Source organism: Mustela nivalis (assembly GCF_964662115.1).
Source record: "Mustela nivalis genome assembly, chromosome: 3".
NCBI classification, from domain to species: domain Eukaryota; kingdom Metazoa; phylum Chordata; class Mammalia; order Carnivora; family Mustelidae; genus Mustela; species Mustela nivalis.
This window is the reverse complement of record NC_139022.1, coordinates 79,879,064-79,892,714: the sequence shown is the minus strand read 5'-3', so window position 1 is coordinate 79,892,714 and position 13,651 is coordinate 79,879,064. Positions and strand designations below refer to the sequence as shown.

General features: G+C 39.9%; 1 protein-coding gene across 2 annotated transcripts in view; it reads left to right on the top strand.

Annotated features, from left to right (window-relative positions):
* The window catches only part of ANKDD1B (ankyrin repeat and death domain containing 1B), a 61,899-nt gene that overhangs the window by 441 nt on the left and 47,807 nt on the right, over positions 1-13,651 (top strand). For both annotated transcript variants that reach the window (XM_082724936.1, XM_082724935.1), the window contains exons 2-3: positions 8,803-8,906; positions 11,910-12,008. In XM_082724936.1, the coding sequence (XP_082581062.1) occupies positions 8,803-8,906; positions 11,910-12,008 (203 nt within the window). The remainder of the gene's footprint in view (positions 1-8,802; positions 8,907-11,909; positions 12,009-13,651) is intronic.

Here is a 13,651-nt window from a genome sequence, read left to right as displayed (position 1 = left end):
CGGCTGTTTGATTTCAGGTGAAACCTATCCTGTGGTTGGCAGGAAAAAGCTACTCTTTCAGTGTAAGGAAGCGGGTGTTTGAAGAAATGATTAAGCCCCATTGCAAATAAGGAAAGGAGTTTCCTGTGGTGTTGTCTCCTGTATCCTGACTCACGCGGTGACTTGTTGTGTGACTTGAAACCAATTAATCTTTCTGTGCGTAGGTTTTTTTTTTGTTTTTTTTTTTTTAGATTTTATTTATTTATTTGACAGACAGAGATCACAAGTAGGCAGAGAGGCAGGCAGAGAGAGAGAGGAGGAAGCAGGCTCCCTGCTGAGCAGAGAGCCCGATACGGGGCTCAATCCCAGGACCCTGGGATCATGACCTGAGCCGAAGGCAGAGGCTTTAACCCACTGAGCCACCCAGGCGCCCCTGTGCGTAGGTTTTTAAAGCCTGGGGTGAGTCTTCTGGGCCTCTTGGAGAATAAACATATTATAGCTTAAACTGAGGCACATCGTTGAAGAGTCTTCGAAAGTTGAGAATGATTTCAGGGCTCTTGACAGAGCACCCGTTCCTGAACCGTGTTCAGTTAGTTCCTCCATCCGTCCGTTCATTCATCTAGAAGTAGTCTCAGGAGTTTAGGGTTTACCAGACATTATTTTAGATGTGAATATGCGGAGGGAGCAGGACAGTCCACGTTCTGGTTTGGGTGGAGGGTCGAAGGACGGTAGAACAAACCAGCAAATCAGTGAGGTAGATCTTGGAAGGCAGTGATAATTGCTGTGGAGGCTACATAGCCCAACCCCAGCTTAGGAAGTTTTCCTTCTGTGTTTTCTTCTAAAAGTTTTGTAGGTTTATGGTTTACACTTAACCTCTGTGATCTGTTTTGAGTTCATTTCATATAAGGTGTGAAATTTACGTTAGGGTTCAGATGTTTTTATTTGGATATCATGTTTCCGCCAAAATTTTGGTTTCCACTTGTTGATACCAGTATATAGAGATAGGATTGATTTTTATGTGTTGACTTCATAACCTACAACCTTGCTAACCTCATTTATTAGTTCCAGAGCTGCTTTGTACATTGCTTTGGATTTTATTTATTTATTTATTTATTTATTTAACAGACAGAGATCACAAGTAGATGGAGAGGCAGGCAAAGAGAGAGAGGAGGAAGCAGGTTCCCTGCTGAGCAGAGAGCCCAATGTGGGGCTCAATCCCAGGACCCTGGGAACGTGACCTGAGCTGAAGACAGAGGCTTTAACCCACTGAGCCACCCAGGTGCCCCTGTTTTGGATTTTATATGGAGATAATCAAATTGCTTGCCACTGGACAAGAGACAGTTTGGTTTCTTGCACATCTGAATGCTTTTTAGGAGCATGAAGATTTCTTTTTAGATTATTTTAAATTACAAATTACATTCCTTTAATAGTTTTGGTATTATTATGTTATCTATGTAATCTCGAATATATTTGAATAGTTTGTGGTTTTCAAGAAATTATTTCATCAAAGTTGTTGAGCTTATGTGCATGGAGTTGTTCATAATATGCCCTTGTTATCCTTTTAATGTCTGTGTGGACTGTGGTGCTATGTTCCCTGTTATTCCTTATATTGGTAATTTGTGCCTTCTTTCTCTCTCTTTTTATCTTGTCAGTATTACCAGAAGTTTACTGATTTTATTGATACGTTCAAAGAACCAGCTTTTGTTCTCATTGATTTTTTTTCTATTGTTTATCTCTTCAATGTCATTGATTACTGCCTTTACTTTTGCTATTTGTCTTCTCTCTGCTTGATTTAGGTTTTTACTTTCTTTCTTTCTTTTTTTTTTTTTTAAGATTTCTTTATTTATTTTAGAGAGAGAGTGAATGCATGTGGGCAGGGTATGGGGGCAGAAAGAGAGAGGAGAATCTCAAGCAGAAACTCTGCTGAGCACAGAGCCCAGCACAGGGCTCAATCCCAGTAATCCGATGTCATGACCTGAGCCAAAATCAAGAGTCAGCCATTTAACTGACTGAGCCACCCAGGTGCCCCAGGTTTTTATTTTCTTAAGGTAGGAGCTTAGATTACTGACTTGAGACTTTCTTTTCTAATAATTTAATGCTATGAATTCCTGTTTTAGCTCTACTTTAGCTGCATCCCACACATTTTGATTTATTTTTATAAATAGTTTAGTTCAGATTATTTTCTAATTTCTCTTGGGTTTTCCTCTTTGATACATGATTTGTGTGTGTGTATGTGTGTGTGTGTGTGTGTGTGTATTTGTGTGTTTATGTTGGAAGTTTTTATAATACTGGACATAATATTTTCTCTCCTGGCAGGATTGTTCTAGAGGTGGATAGTGGCTTCCCAACCCTTCCATCCATCCATCTAACAAATATTTATTGAACACCTACTAACACTAGGCCCTGGACTTATTTCAGCTTCCTTATGGATAGTGTATTCTGGTGAAGGAAACAGATAGTGAGTAGGTAAACATATATGTATTAGAATGTCAAGTAATAACAAAGGATATGAAGGAGAAAAATGAAGGAGGGCACAGGGCAGAGAATGACAGGAGAAAGGGGATTGGGTGGTCAGATACAATTTTTCAGAAGCGGTACCAGTTGAGCAGAGACCTGAATGAAATGACAGAGGGAGGTGGGCCTTGTTTTTCTACCTTAGCATGGTCTTCTGTTCTGGCCCTCTTTGTTTATACTTGCCCAGCTCCTGAAGGCATTGGAGTTTTTGACCCCTAAAAGTTTAAGTGAATGATACAACTCTGTGTAACCTGTTGTTTTGGGCTGAACATTTAACCTTTCTTTGATCTTAAACATTTTGAAAAAAACAAAAGACATATATAGTAAAGTTCTCTAAATACTATTTAGTCAAGCTGAAAATTGATACCTTTGTGATTTGTCTAGATCATATTTTCAACTCTGTCACTTACTAGCTAGAAGGTAGGTAGTAGTATGTTAGTAAATGTTTGATTACCAGCTCTCTGGGGCAGGGTGGGTGGGGGGAAGTTCTGATTTGTAGTATTTTCCAGTTTTCTTTGTGTAATACTTTCACCACAACTGATTTAAAGCTACAATATAATGTCATTGGACACAGAGTTGGGAAGATATATAGTCAGTTCTTATTAGTCTGTACAAACTGGCTTCTCCACACTGCCAAAGGTAGTTTTATAATCTCCATTTTACATCAGAATGTAAAGATTCAGAATTGTTACAAGGTAACTCAGTAAATTGTGGGCAAGTCTGCAAACATTTTGAAGCCTAGTGATTGTGATGCAGTTGGCTTGGGTTGAAGAACTTCACTTAGATTTCTTTTTCTTTTTCTTTTTTTTTTTTTTTTAAGGGATCCAGTTGATTTTATTGTGAAGCCAGAGCTAAGAACCATTGACTTTGTAGATTAAGAATCTTGTATGGTGCTTCTCAGTGGTCTTAGGAGCCCCTTCAAAATTACTTTTTCTTATAGATGTGGTAGAAAAGGGAGAAGATATTTGACTTCAGGGATGGAATAGAATCCATATGTTCTATTTCAGGACACCACAGGGACTTGATTTACCCTGGGACATAGCCAGGAGGGAAAAGACCAGGAACTAGAACTACACTCCCATTGGATTAATACAGAGGGGAAAAGAGAGTCAGGGCTCTGTGGGAATGAAGAAAGAATTGAAAGAAACCCAGTCTAACTGACAGAATGCATTAGCTAAAACATCTGACAGTGGGCAGTCTACACTCTCATGCTGACACCCTGGACACTTGCGGGGTTGGAAAGCTTGGGTTTGGATTCAGGCTACGTGGGATAGTTCTATTATTTATTGTCTTTAAGACATGAGTAAGGAGGTTAGCTTTTCTAGGTCTCATTTTCCTCATCTGTAAGATGGGATGATAGTACCTACTCTGTCACGTTGTTAACTTCATAAAAACCCCTGAGTGCTCCAACACTTAGAGAACAAGTAGAAAAGGAAGAGCCAGTAAAAGAATCTGGAAGATAGCAGGTAGTCTATCAGAAGCCTGAAGAAGAATGTTACAAGGAGAGTATGGCCCTCTGTCAGATCTGCCAAGAGTTTAAGGTGCCCAAAGAGAAGCGATGACTGGGTTTTTTTAATGAAGATGGAGTGATCCTGTAAGTGCTGATTTAGTGAAGTGGTGGGAATGAGGTCTTATTAGTATGGAGATGACAGGAAGCTGTGAAGTGAGGAAAGAGAGACTGAAATCATAGAACACTTTTAAGAATTTTGAGGGAAGGGTAGATTGAGAAATGGAAGGGCATTTGGAAAGGATGTGAAGTTAAGAGAGGTTTTTTCCACTGGCATATTATAGTGTCTCTGTATATGCTGAAGGGCATGGTCCCTGGAGGGAGTATAAATGATGCAGAGGAGAATGGGATAATTTCTAGGGGATTGATACATGAAATAATTGAAAAGATAAGAAGGGTGCGATCCATTGCCCCAGTGGGGTGGTTAACCTTGGTAGGCACGGGGATGCTTCATTGACTATAATAATAGTAAAAGCAGAGAGTGTGGGTATCAAAGTATGTAGGTAGGTTGATAAACTTAGTAATGGGAAAATAAGGGAATTACTATCAGATTGCTTATGTTTTCTGTATGCAATATTATCAGTTGAGATTTGGATATTGCTGATCATGGATACTAAATTAGGCACATTAATAGATTAGGGTATTTGAAAGGAAAGGAAAAGTCATGGAATTGAAGAACAGAAGGCTAGGGAATTGAAGTAGGATTGCTGTGATGAGATTGTACTTGAGATTAGTAGGTAAGAATTTAGGAGTATGAGGAATATGGGGCCACCTGAGTGGCTCAGTTGGTTAAGTGTCCAACTCTTGATTTTGGCTCAGGCTGTGATCTCAGGGTCATAGGATGTAGCCCTGCATCAGGTTGTATGCTCAGTGGGGAGTCTGCTTGAGATTCTCTCTCTCCCTCTCTCCCTGCCCCTCCACCTGCTTATGCACACATGTGTGGGCTCTCTTTCTCTCTGAAATAAATAAATAAGATTTTATTTATTTATTTGACAGAGAGAGTGATCACCGGCAGGCAGACAGGCAGAAAGAGAGAGGAGGAAGCAGGCTCCCCATTGAGCAGAGAACCCAATGTGGGGCTTGATTCCAGGACCCTGAGATCATGACCTGAGTCAAAGGCAGAGGCTTAACCCACTGAGCCATCCAGACACCCCAAATAAATCATTATTTTAAAAAAGAATTTAAGGGGCGCCTGGGTGGCTCAGTGGGTTAAATCTTTGCCTTCAGCTCGGGTCGTGATCTCAGGGTCCTGGGATCGAGCCCCAAATCGGGCTCTCAGCTCAGCAGGGAACCTGCTTCCCCCTCTCCCTCTGCCTGCCCCTCTGCTTACGTGTGATCTCTGTCTGTCCAGTAAATAAATAAAACCTTAAAAAAAAAAGAACTTAACAGTATGTTAATTACGTGTAGTATGTTTAGTCTCTGTAGTCAGGATAGACTCCCTTTTCCTACAACAGCAAATAACCCCTTAATCTGAGTGACTAAGTATAATCAATATCTCCTTCTGGCTTAGACAGCATGTCTGACAGCAGGTCTCTGCTCTACCTAGCTTCTCAGGAACCTGTGTGTCAAAAAGTGTTAGGAGGTCAGGGCACCTGGGTGGCTCAGTCAGTTAAGTGTTTGCTTTTGGCTCAGGTCCTAATTCCAGGGTCCTGGGATCAAGCCCCACACCTTGGGGAACCTGCTTCTCCCTCTCCCTTTGCTCTCCACCCGCCCCCCCCCCAGCTTGTTCTCTCTGTCTCTCTCAAATAAATAAAATCTTTTTAAAAAAAAGTTTAAAGAGGCCATTTACTTTACTTGCAAGCTAACAGGTTAGCCTACCATGGTATCACAGACACTAGCAGAAGACACTTCTGGATCAGCCACAGAGGACTTTAGTACTCTCAGTAGGAGCAGTAGCCAGGGTGTCAACATTTGTGTCAGCTGTCCAAGCCCCTGTTCCGCAGGTAGATGCTAAGTGCACCAAGTGACACCTGCATAAGCTGTGGGTTGTGTTATGGATGAATCCTGAACTTAGGGAACCCAAACCTTTTCTCATGGGCCAGAAGGATGCCTTATTCTCTCTGTCTTTTAAGGCAAGCCATAAGCAAACTAGCCCCTCGCTTCAAAGGAGGACATTATCTCTCTTTTCTGTGCAAACATCCTGGAAAAGAGGATCTACAACAAAAGCAATCAGTCCTTCTGCTTATAAGATGTACAGAAGCACCTGGGTAGCTCAGTCCGTTAAGAGTCTACCTTCAGCTCAGGTCATGATCCCAGGGTCCATTGGGCTCCCTACTCAGTGAGGAGTCCACCTCTCCCTCTGCCTGCTGGTCCCCCTGCTTGCACGTTCTCTTTCTCTGTCAAATAAATAAATAAAATCTTAAAAAAAAAAAAAGATGTACAGAAATCCACAAGACCCATGGAGAATTGTCTCCCAGTACCAAGCTAATTGAGGTACTGCTAATTGAGGTATTGCTATCAAGTGACCCCATGTATTAGTTTGCTAGGGATAACTATAACAAAGTAATCTGGATGGCTTAAACAGCAAAAATTTGTCTCTGATTTTGAGTGTAGAAATCCTAGATTAAGGTGTCAGTGGAATTAGTTTCCCCAGAGGCCTCTTTCCTTGGCTTGTAGATGACCGTCTCCTCCCAGTGTCTCCACTTGGTCTTTCCTATGTCATATCTGTATCCAAATTTCCTCTAAGGACACCAGTCACATTTGATTAGAACCCACCCTAATGACCTCATTTTAATTACCTCTTGTAAGACCCTATCACCAAATATAGTCACATTTTGAATACTGGGGGTTAGAGCTTCCACATGTAAAATTTGAGGGATTACAACAAAGCTACAACACTGCAACATTTAAACACATGGCTTCCAGGGTTGATAAAAATGGGAAGAAAGCACCTGGAAGATGACGCAGGAGCTTTTCACCAACTCTGCCCCAAGGAACATACAACCACTTCTGCTTTCAGTCCAGGGGATGGACCTCACCTTAACTGAACCCTGACTGGGATGTGTAGGTATCCAGGCATTCAGATGGAGGGGGCAGATATGGATGAGTATTATCTGAGTCTCCCACAGCACGGTTGTGTGTTTCTCTCTAGTACTCTTCGGCTGTTCAGGTGCAGAAATGGACGAAGAGAAGTTGGGCTTAGTCTTGGAATTAAGATTCTGCCAGCTGTTCTGATGAGGAAAGAAGAGGCAAGGGAGGTAAAGGTGTTTGTATAAAAGCAATTTCAGAGGTGGACTATAGGATCTAACCTGGGCAAGGGGTGGAGTAAAGGAATAAAGGATAAATAACAGGAAAAGCTGGTAAGAACAGTAGATTGGAGGACTTGATGAGGTTGCAAAATTTCAGGACTGTGAGAACTAGAGCAGGTGAGTTGGATGGGTGAGGTGGTGGTCAGATGGTGGGATTCTTTTTTTTTTTTTAAAGATTTATTTATTTATTTATTTATTTATTTATTTATCTGACAGGCGGAGATCACAAGGAGGCAGAGAGACAGGCAGAGAGAGAGGGGGAAGCAGGCTCTCTGCTGAGCAGAGAACCCGATGCGGGACTCAATCCCAGGACCCTGAGATCATGACCTGAGCTGAAGGCAGTGGCTTAACCCACTGAGCCACCCAGGCGCCCAGATGGTGGGTTTCTTAAAGATATCAGAGGTCATGTAGTTTTTGATGGCCATGTCAAGAGTAGGTCCCTGAAATCGGGTGGCTGAGATCAGGTGGGACATAAATTGTTCTCCATGAAGGAGTCAGAGAACTAGGAGACCAGGGATTTGTCATCTGTGTGGATGTCGAAGTCATTTAGAGTGGAAGTGAAGTCATTTAGAAGTCATAAGAAGGGTGGAAGGCAAGAGGGGGATCCATGTGATGGAAAGAATGAATGTATATTTCTCCCATGAAGATCCTCTTGGTCTTTGATTAGACTTGTTCATATTCTACAGTCTTCAACAGATTTTTGTTATTGTTGTTGTTGTTACTATTATTATTATTATTGGGAAACTACTTGGCAACACATCCACAAAACCTCTCTTAGGTGGCTTTCTTTTTAGAGATGGTCTTTGCTGATTTCAGATCATTCCAATTCTGACTTTATCCCCCAATATTGGGGTTGCCCTCCAAATCCCCCCAGTTCCCCTGCATATTAAAAAAATGAAATAAATCCTGAAATCTTTTCTAGGCTAGTTAATAAAACCTGCCACCCGAAAGTGTGCATGTGTGAAATATGTAATGTTTATAGTAGGTATGAATCTACTTTTACCTCTTTTTATATAAATGAAAATAAAACATGTTCATCCCTTTCAGTCTTTGTGTATGTTTGTATGATGTGCTACATTTTAATGATTTATTTCTGCTGGCCGGCATCTTCAGTGGGTTCTGCAGACAGCAGTTTTATGTCTGTAAACTTGTATGTCGTATCTGGGCTTCTGCCTATCTAATCTTATACAGACATTTATTAAAAAACAAAATGAAACAAAAAACCATAAAGTCCACGGCCACCCTCCAACTTCCTCGAGGCAGATGCTACATTGCTGACTTCAGGGTGGTCCTTGGAAATGATGTTTTGTTTGGGACCAGGAATATTTTTAAGGGTGTGAAAACATTTGCACTGCGAGCACAGAGTGGAATCTTGATAATACAGCTCTGTAGAATATTAATGCAGAGTTCCTATGTCCAGATTGGCAGAATGTGAAAGGCTCAAGGCTGTTGTGTCAAGTTTTTAAAGTTACCAGGTTTGTCATGTGAGGTTGGCTTTTTTTTTTCTTCATCCCCCTTAAATTCCTTCAGTCACGCTTGCTTTCTTTCTTTCAGTACTGCCAAACGAGAGAAACTTTCAGAATGCTGCAAAAAGCAATAATTTGGATCTTATGGAGAAGCTGTTTGAAAAGAAGGTTAACATTAATGCTGTGAACAATGTGAGTAGAAGTCACAGATATGACAAGTGAGTACCCTAAGGGTGGTTTGGATTTACACAGTGCAACTGAAATAGTAATAAAAATTAAAATGATTGTGCTGAATGGGGTGAAGGAGAGCTCTATTGTTGGTAATTCCAGAATGTGTATACTCAAGGTGGAATTAAGAGGAGGAATAGTTCTGGGTGTTTTAATTTATCTTATCAGAGGGAAAATACACAGTCACTGTGTGCATCTTTGCAAAGACTGTGGGTGGGCAGTAAAGCCAGTGGTCAAGGTTATGGGCCTGGACTTGATCCTGGATTGCAGCCTGTGGATCATTGGCCTCATACATTCTGGAAAGGCAGAACATCTTTTGCTTCACAGTTTCATCACTGCTTTCTCTCCAGGGATGTCCTTTGTTGTTCGGCCCACCAAGTTTAACATCCAAAGGAGCATGGGTTTGTATTTTACCACTTTGGAAATATGGTACCTTTGCATGTCAGGCACTAGGGCCTTTTCTAAAACCTGGCTCTTGACTGTATTGTTCTTTATGTGTCTGGGTTTAGGAGAGAAGTCCACTGCTAGAAATACAAATTTCCTACTGCTTAGTTTTGTAGAGATTTCCTGATAGCTTTTCAGGGCAAGGTTTATCAAAGTGAACAGATTTGAGGCTGTGTTAATTGCTTAGGACAATCTGTGCAGTGGATCAAAAACGGGAAAATAGAGGTGGATTTAATGCTAAATGAAGTTCAGTGTTCTGACTTGTACAGACCCCTTCCCAGGCACTGGGGAGGGCTCTAGCAATATGTTCTCATGCTTAAATGGTTTTGTAAGATCCAAAAAAGTAAGAAACTTTAATTGCCATCAGTTCAGCTTTTTGACTCTGGCTTTAAAGAGGGCTCCCTAGAGAGTAGACTTTTCATTCCACAACATATAGATCTGTCCCAGATAGTGAGGTCATATGAATTGAAGTCATGCACCAGATGCAGTGGAAGGATGTTTACCGGTTGTGCTGTGTATATGTGAGAGATATATGTTTGCATATATGGAAATTTATGTGTCTATGTGTATATTGTATGCATGTGTATGTCTGATGTGTTACTGTTTCATTTAACATTCATTGTCCTTAGGTATCCTAGAAAGAGTAGAGAAATAGCAAAATTTTGCAGCATAACAATTTTAGGAACCAAACAAAAACAACAACAACAAAACCAAAAGGAAAAAAATCAGGAAAGAAGGGAATAAAAACAAAGAAGTAAGCAGGCATCTTTGAAAGTAATATCTAGATAAACTATTGAATAAGTAAAGCAATAATCATTTTCCCAAGTAGCGGGAAACAGATTCTCTAATGTACTTTTACAATAATTTAAATTTTTTTCACATAAGACTTCCTGATTTTTTTTATCTTTAAAAGTATTTTATTTATTTATTTGCAAGAGAGTGAGCACAGAGGGAGAATGAGAGGGAGAAGTAGACCCCCACACTGAGCAGAGAGCTCAATGTGGGGCTCCTCTGAGGACCCTGAGATCATGACCTGGCCGAAGGCAGACACTTAACAAACTGAGACACCCAGGTGCCCCAAGACTTTCTGATATTTTAAACTGTATTTTTATATTAAAGTATTGAAAGGGATTTAATACTAAATGAAGTATCATTTAGGGCACATTTGAGGCATTTTAATTTATGGTCACTGTGGCAAGTTATCATCAGCTCTCAATGAAATGTATTATACTTTCTAACAATATCTGTTTTGGTCCCATTTACAGCAAATTGTTTACGTGGTTAGTTGCAGAGTTCCTTAAAATCTGTTATGATAGAGATGAAAAAATATATATAAATGGTTTTATTGAATTCTCTTGGATGCTGTTTTGGCTTGACATACCAGAACACAGCTTTAAATTGCAGACACTATCAGGATAACTTATGTTTTGTCAAACATCAGTTTACCATCAGTTTAGCTACCAAGGATATCAGATATTTAAATTTTGCAGTACATTATTTGTTTGAAATAAAGGAGGAAATCCATGTGCAGGTACCTTGTTTGGAAGTAAAACCAGTGTCTAGAATATGGGAAATACGACTTGTATTTTACTTACAAGCAAAACATCTCTTGTCTGAAACACAGTAAACTGTCTCTGGACATCCCAGGAGCACCTTATTGGCTTTCCTTTGAAGCAACAGACAGTCAGAACTTTCTTTTTCTGTGTCTACATTGTCCTGTTCTTTTCTTTTTTTCTTCTCTTCCTTCTTTCTTTCATTTTGAAGCAGTTTATTTGTTTAAGTGAAATAAACAGTACAAAAAAATTATAGAAGAAAGACCATATATGGGTTGAACATCTAGGAAAATTTTTATTTTACATTACCAATATATTCTAAGCAGAAAAAATTACTGTTCTTTGTGATTGCATATGGGAGAAAATACAACTTTTACTTTTAATTTTAATTTTATTTACTTATTTTTTAAAGGTTTTATTTATTTGAGTAAGAGAGGGAAAGCATATGTCGGAAAAGGGGTAGAGGGAGAGGAGAGGGATAAGCGGACTCCCTGCTAAGCACAGAGCCTAATGCAGAGCTTGATCCCAGGACCCTGAGAACACGACCTGAGCTGAAGGCAGACACTTAACTGACTGAGCCATCCAGATATCCCTGCAACTTTTACTTTTTTTTTTTTTTTAAGATTTTATTTATTTACTTGACAGAGGGAGAGACCATAAGTAGGCAGAGAGGCAGGCAGAGAGAGAAGGGGAAGCAGACTCCCCGATGAGCAGAGAGCCCGATGTGGGACTTGATCCCAGAACCCTGAGATCCCAGAACCCATGACCTTAGCCGAAGGCAGAGGCTTAACCCAGTCAGCCACCCAAGTGCCCCAACTTTTACTTTTTAATTAAAATCCTTACACTGTTACAATCAATCATAGGCTATGCCATGCACATATAAACATATGATAGAAAATTTAAGACATAGGAATCATAAAGAAGCTGAATAACAATTAGATGATGGAAAACACAAATTATGTTTCCTCAGATGAACCGCACAGCCCTGCATTTTGCAGTGGGGGCAAATCATATATCTGCAGTGGATTTCTTGCTCAATCATAAGGCAAGAGTGGATATTGCTGATAAGGTAAGTTCATTTTCATTTGGTAGAATGGACTGGAGCATAACCAGTGTATGGAGGAAATCTGGTTACTTCAGTTATCTTTTCTTCACATACCCACCCAATATTTCAAAATTCGGCTTTCACTTTGGAAAGATCTCTTTAAGGTGTATTGGTAACTGAATTGTTTACCCGCTACCTGTAGGACTTAGGCTTTTGCTCATTTTCTCATATTGACCTTACGGTCAGTAATATGCATTTATGGACATTGTGGAGGGTATGTGCTATGGTGAGTGCTGTGAAATGTGTAAGCCTGGTGAGTGCTGTGAAATGTGTAAGCCTGATGATTCACAGACCTGTACCCCTGGGACAAATAATACATAATTACATTATATGTTAATTAAAAAAAAGAATAAGATGGTTGCCTATAGTATAATTTGGGACATGGAGGACAGAAGCTAACTGGCCTAAGGGATGTTAAGTCTTGACTTTGCTGCGTGAACTCTAATAAAGCTTGTTAAGTACATATTATGTACTAGGCACCAGTCCTAGGATTTTGATTTTTAATACTCAACCTTGTCTCCCAACCTTGTGAGAACAGGGTTACTAAAAATACACAGTTTTCATATGAAGAGCCCAAGACACAGAAGTTAAATATCTTGCCCAAGATACATCTAAGAAGGGGTAAAGGTAGGATTTAAACCTGGTTTACCTGGTTCCAGAGACCAAACTTTTAGCCCCAAAGCAGCTTAACTATTTGTCTGCATTGATATGAAAACCCACCCTAAGGATTTTCTCCCTATTTTTCCTAACTTTCCTAACTTCACTTACTACTTTACTATGGCACAAGAAAACCAATTGGGGTGGATATACCCAATATATCATTCATCATCTCCAGCTGCAATGGAGGATGATGGGCTTGGTTTTTAGAATCCTAAGGACTATGGCTCCTGGTTCTTAATCAAATGGGCCATTGTTCTTAAAGTGTTCAGTAAGTAGGTTTCCACACAGCTATTCTATATTCTGTCTGGATTGACTCATTGGAAGATAAAGCTCAGCACTGCTTTACTTTCATTCTCCCGGAGCCTGGGTTTTTACTATGTGCTTAGTAAATCTTTGGAAGATGAGTGAATGAAGTCAGATCAAACTAGCTGGTCATCTTATTGGTTTTGTTGGTATAGACATGGCCTAGACATGATAATGATGAACATTTTTCCTTGTTTTACAAGTGGGACACATCCTTCTCTGTCTACTTTATTCCTCTGAGATTGGTAGGCGAGTTGATTGTTATGTAGTAGAATCAGAATGAAGAAGTACCCTTTACTGAAAACTGGCACAGAAGGCCCTCTAATTTTGTGAGGATAGTAAGTTGTATTATGGTTATGGTACTTTACATGTTGTTTGGGTCTGGAAGTTGTTATTTGATTATTTTACAATGCTAGTTAGCCTGAAAAAGTTGATTTGGTAATAGAACTGATTGCCAAGGGTTTATTCTTATTTTGACATTGAAACCCTGATACAGTAACTTTTTGTTTTAATTTTTAAATGGACAATACAATTTTCTTTCTTTTTGGTATACAGTTCTATGAATTTTAGGGCATGTGTAGATTCATGTAGTCACCACTGTAAACAAAATACAGAACAGTTGCATCACCCAGAAAATTTCCTCA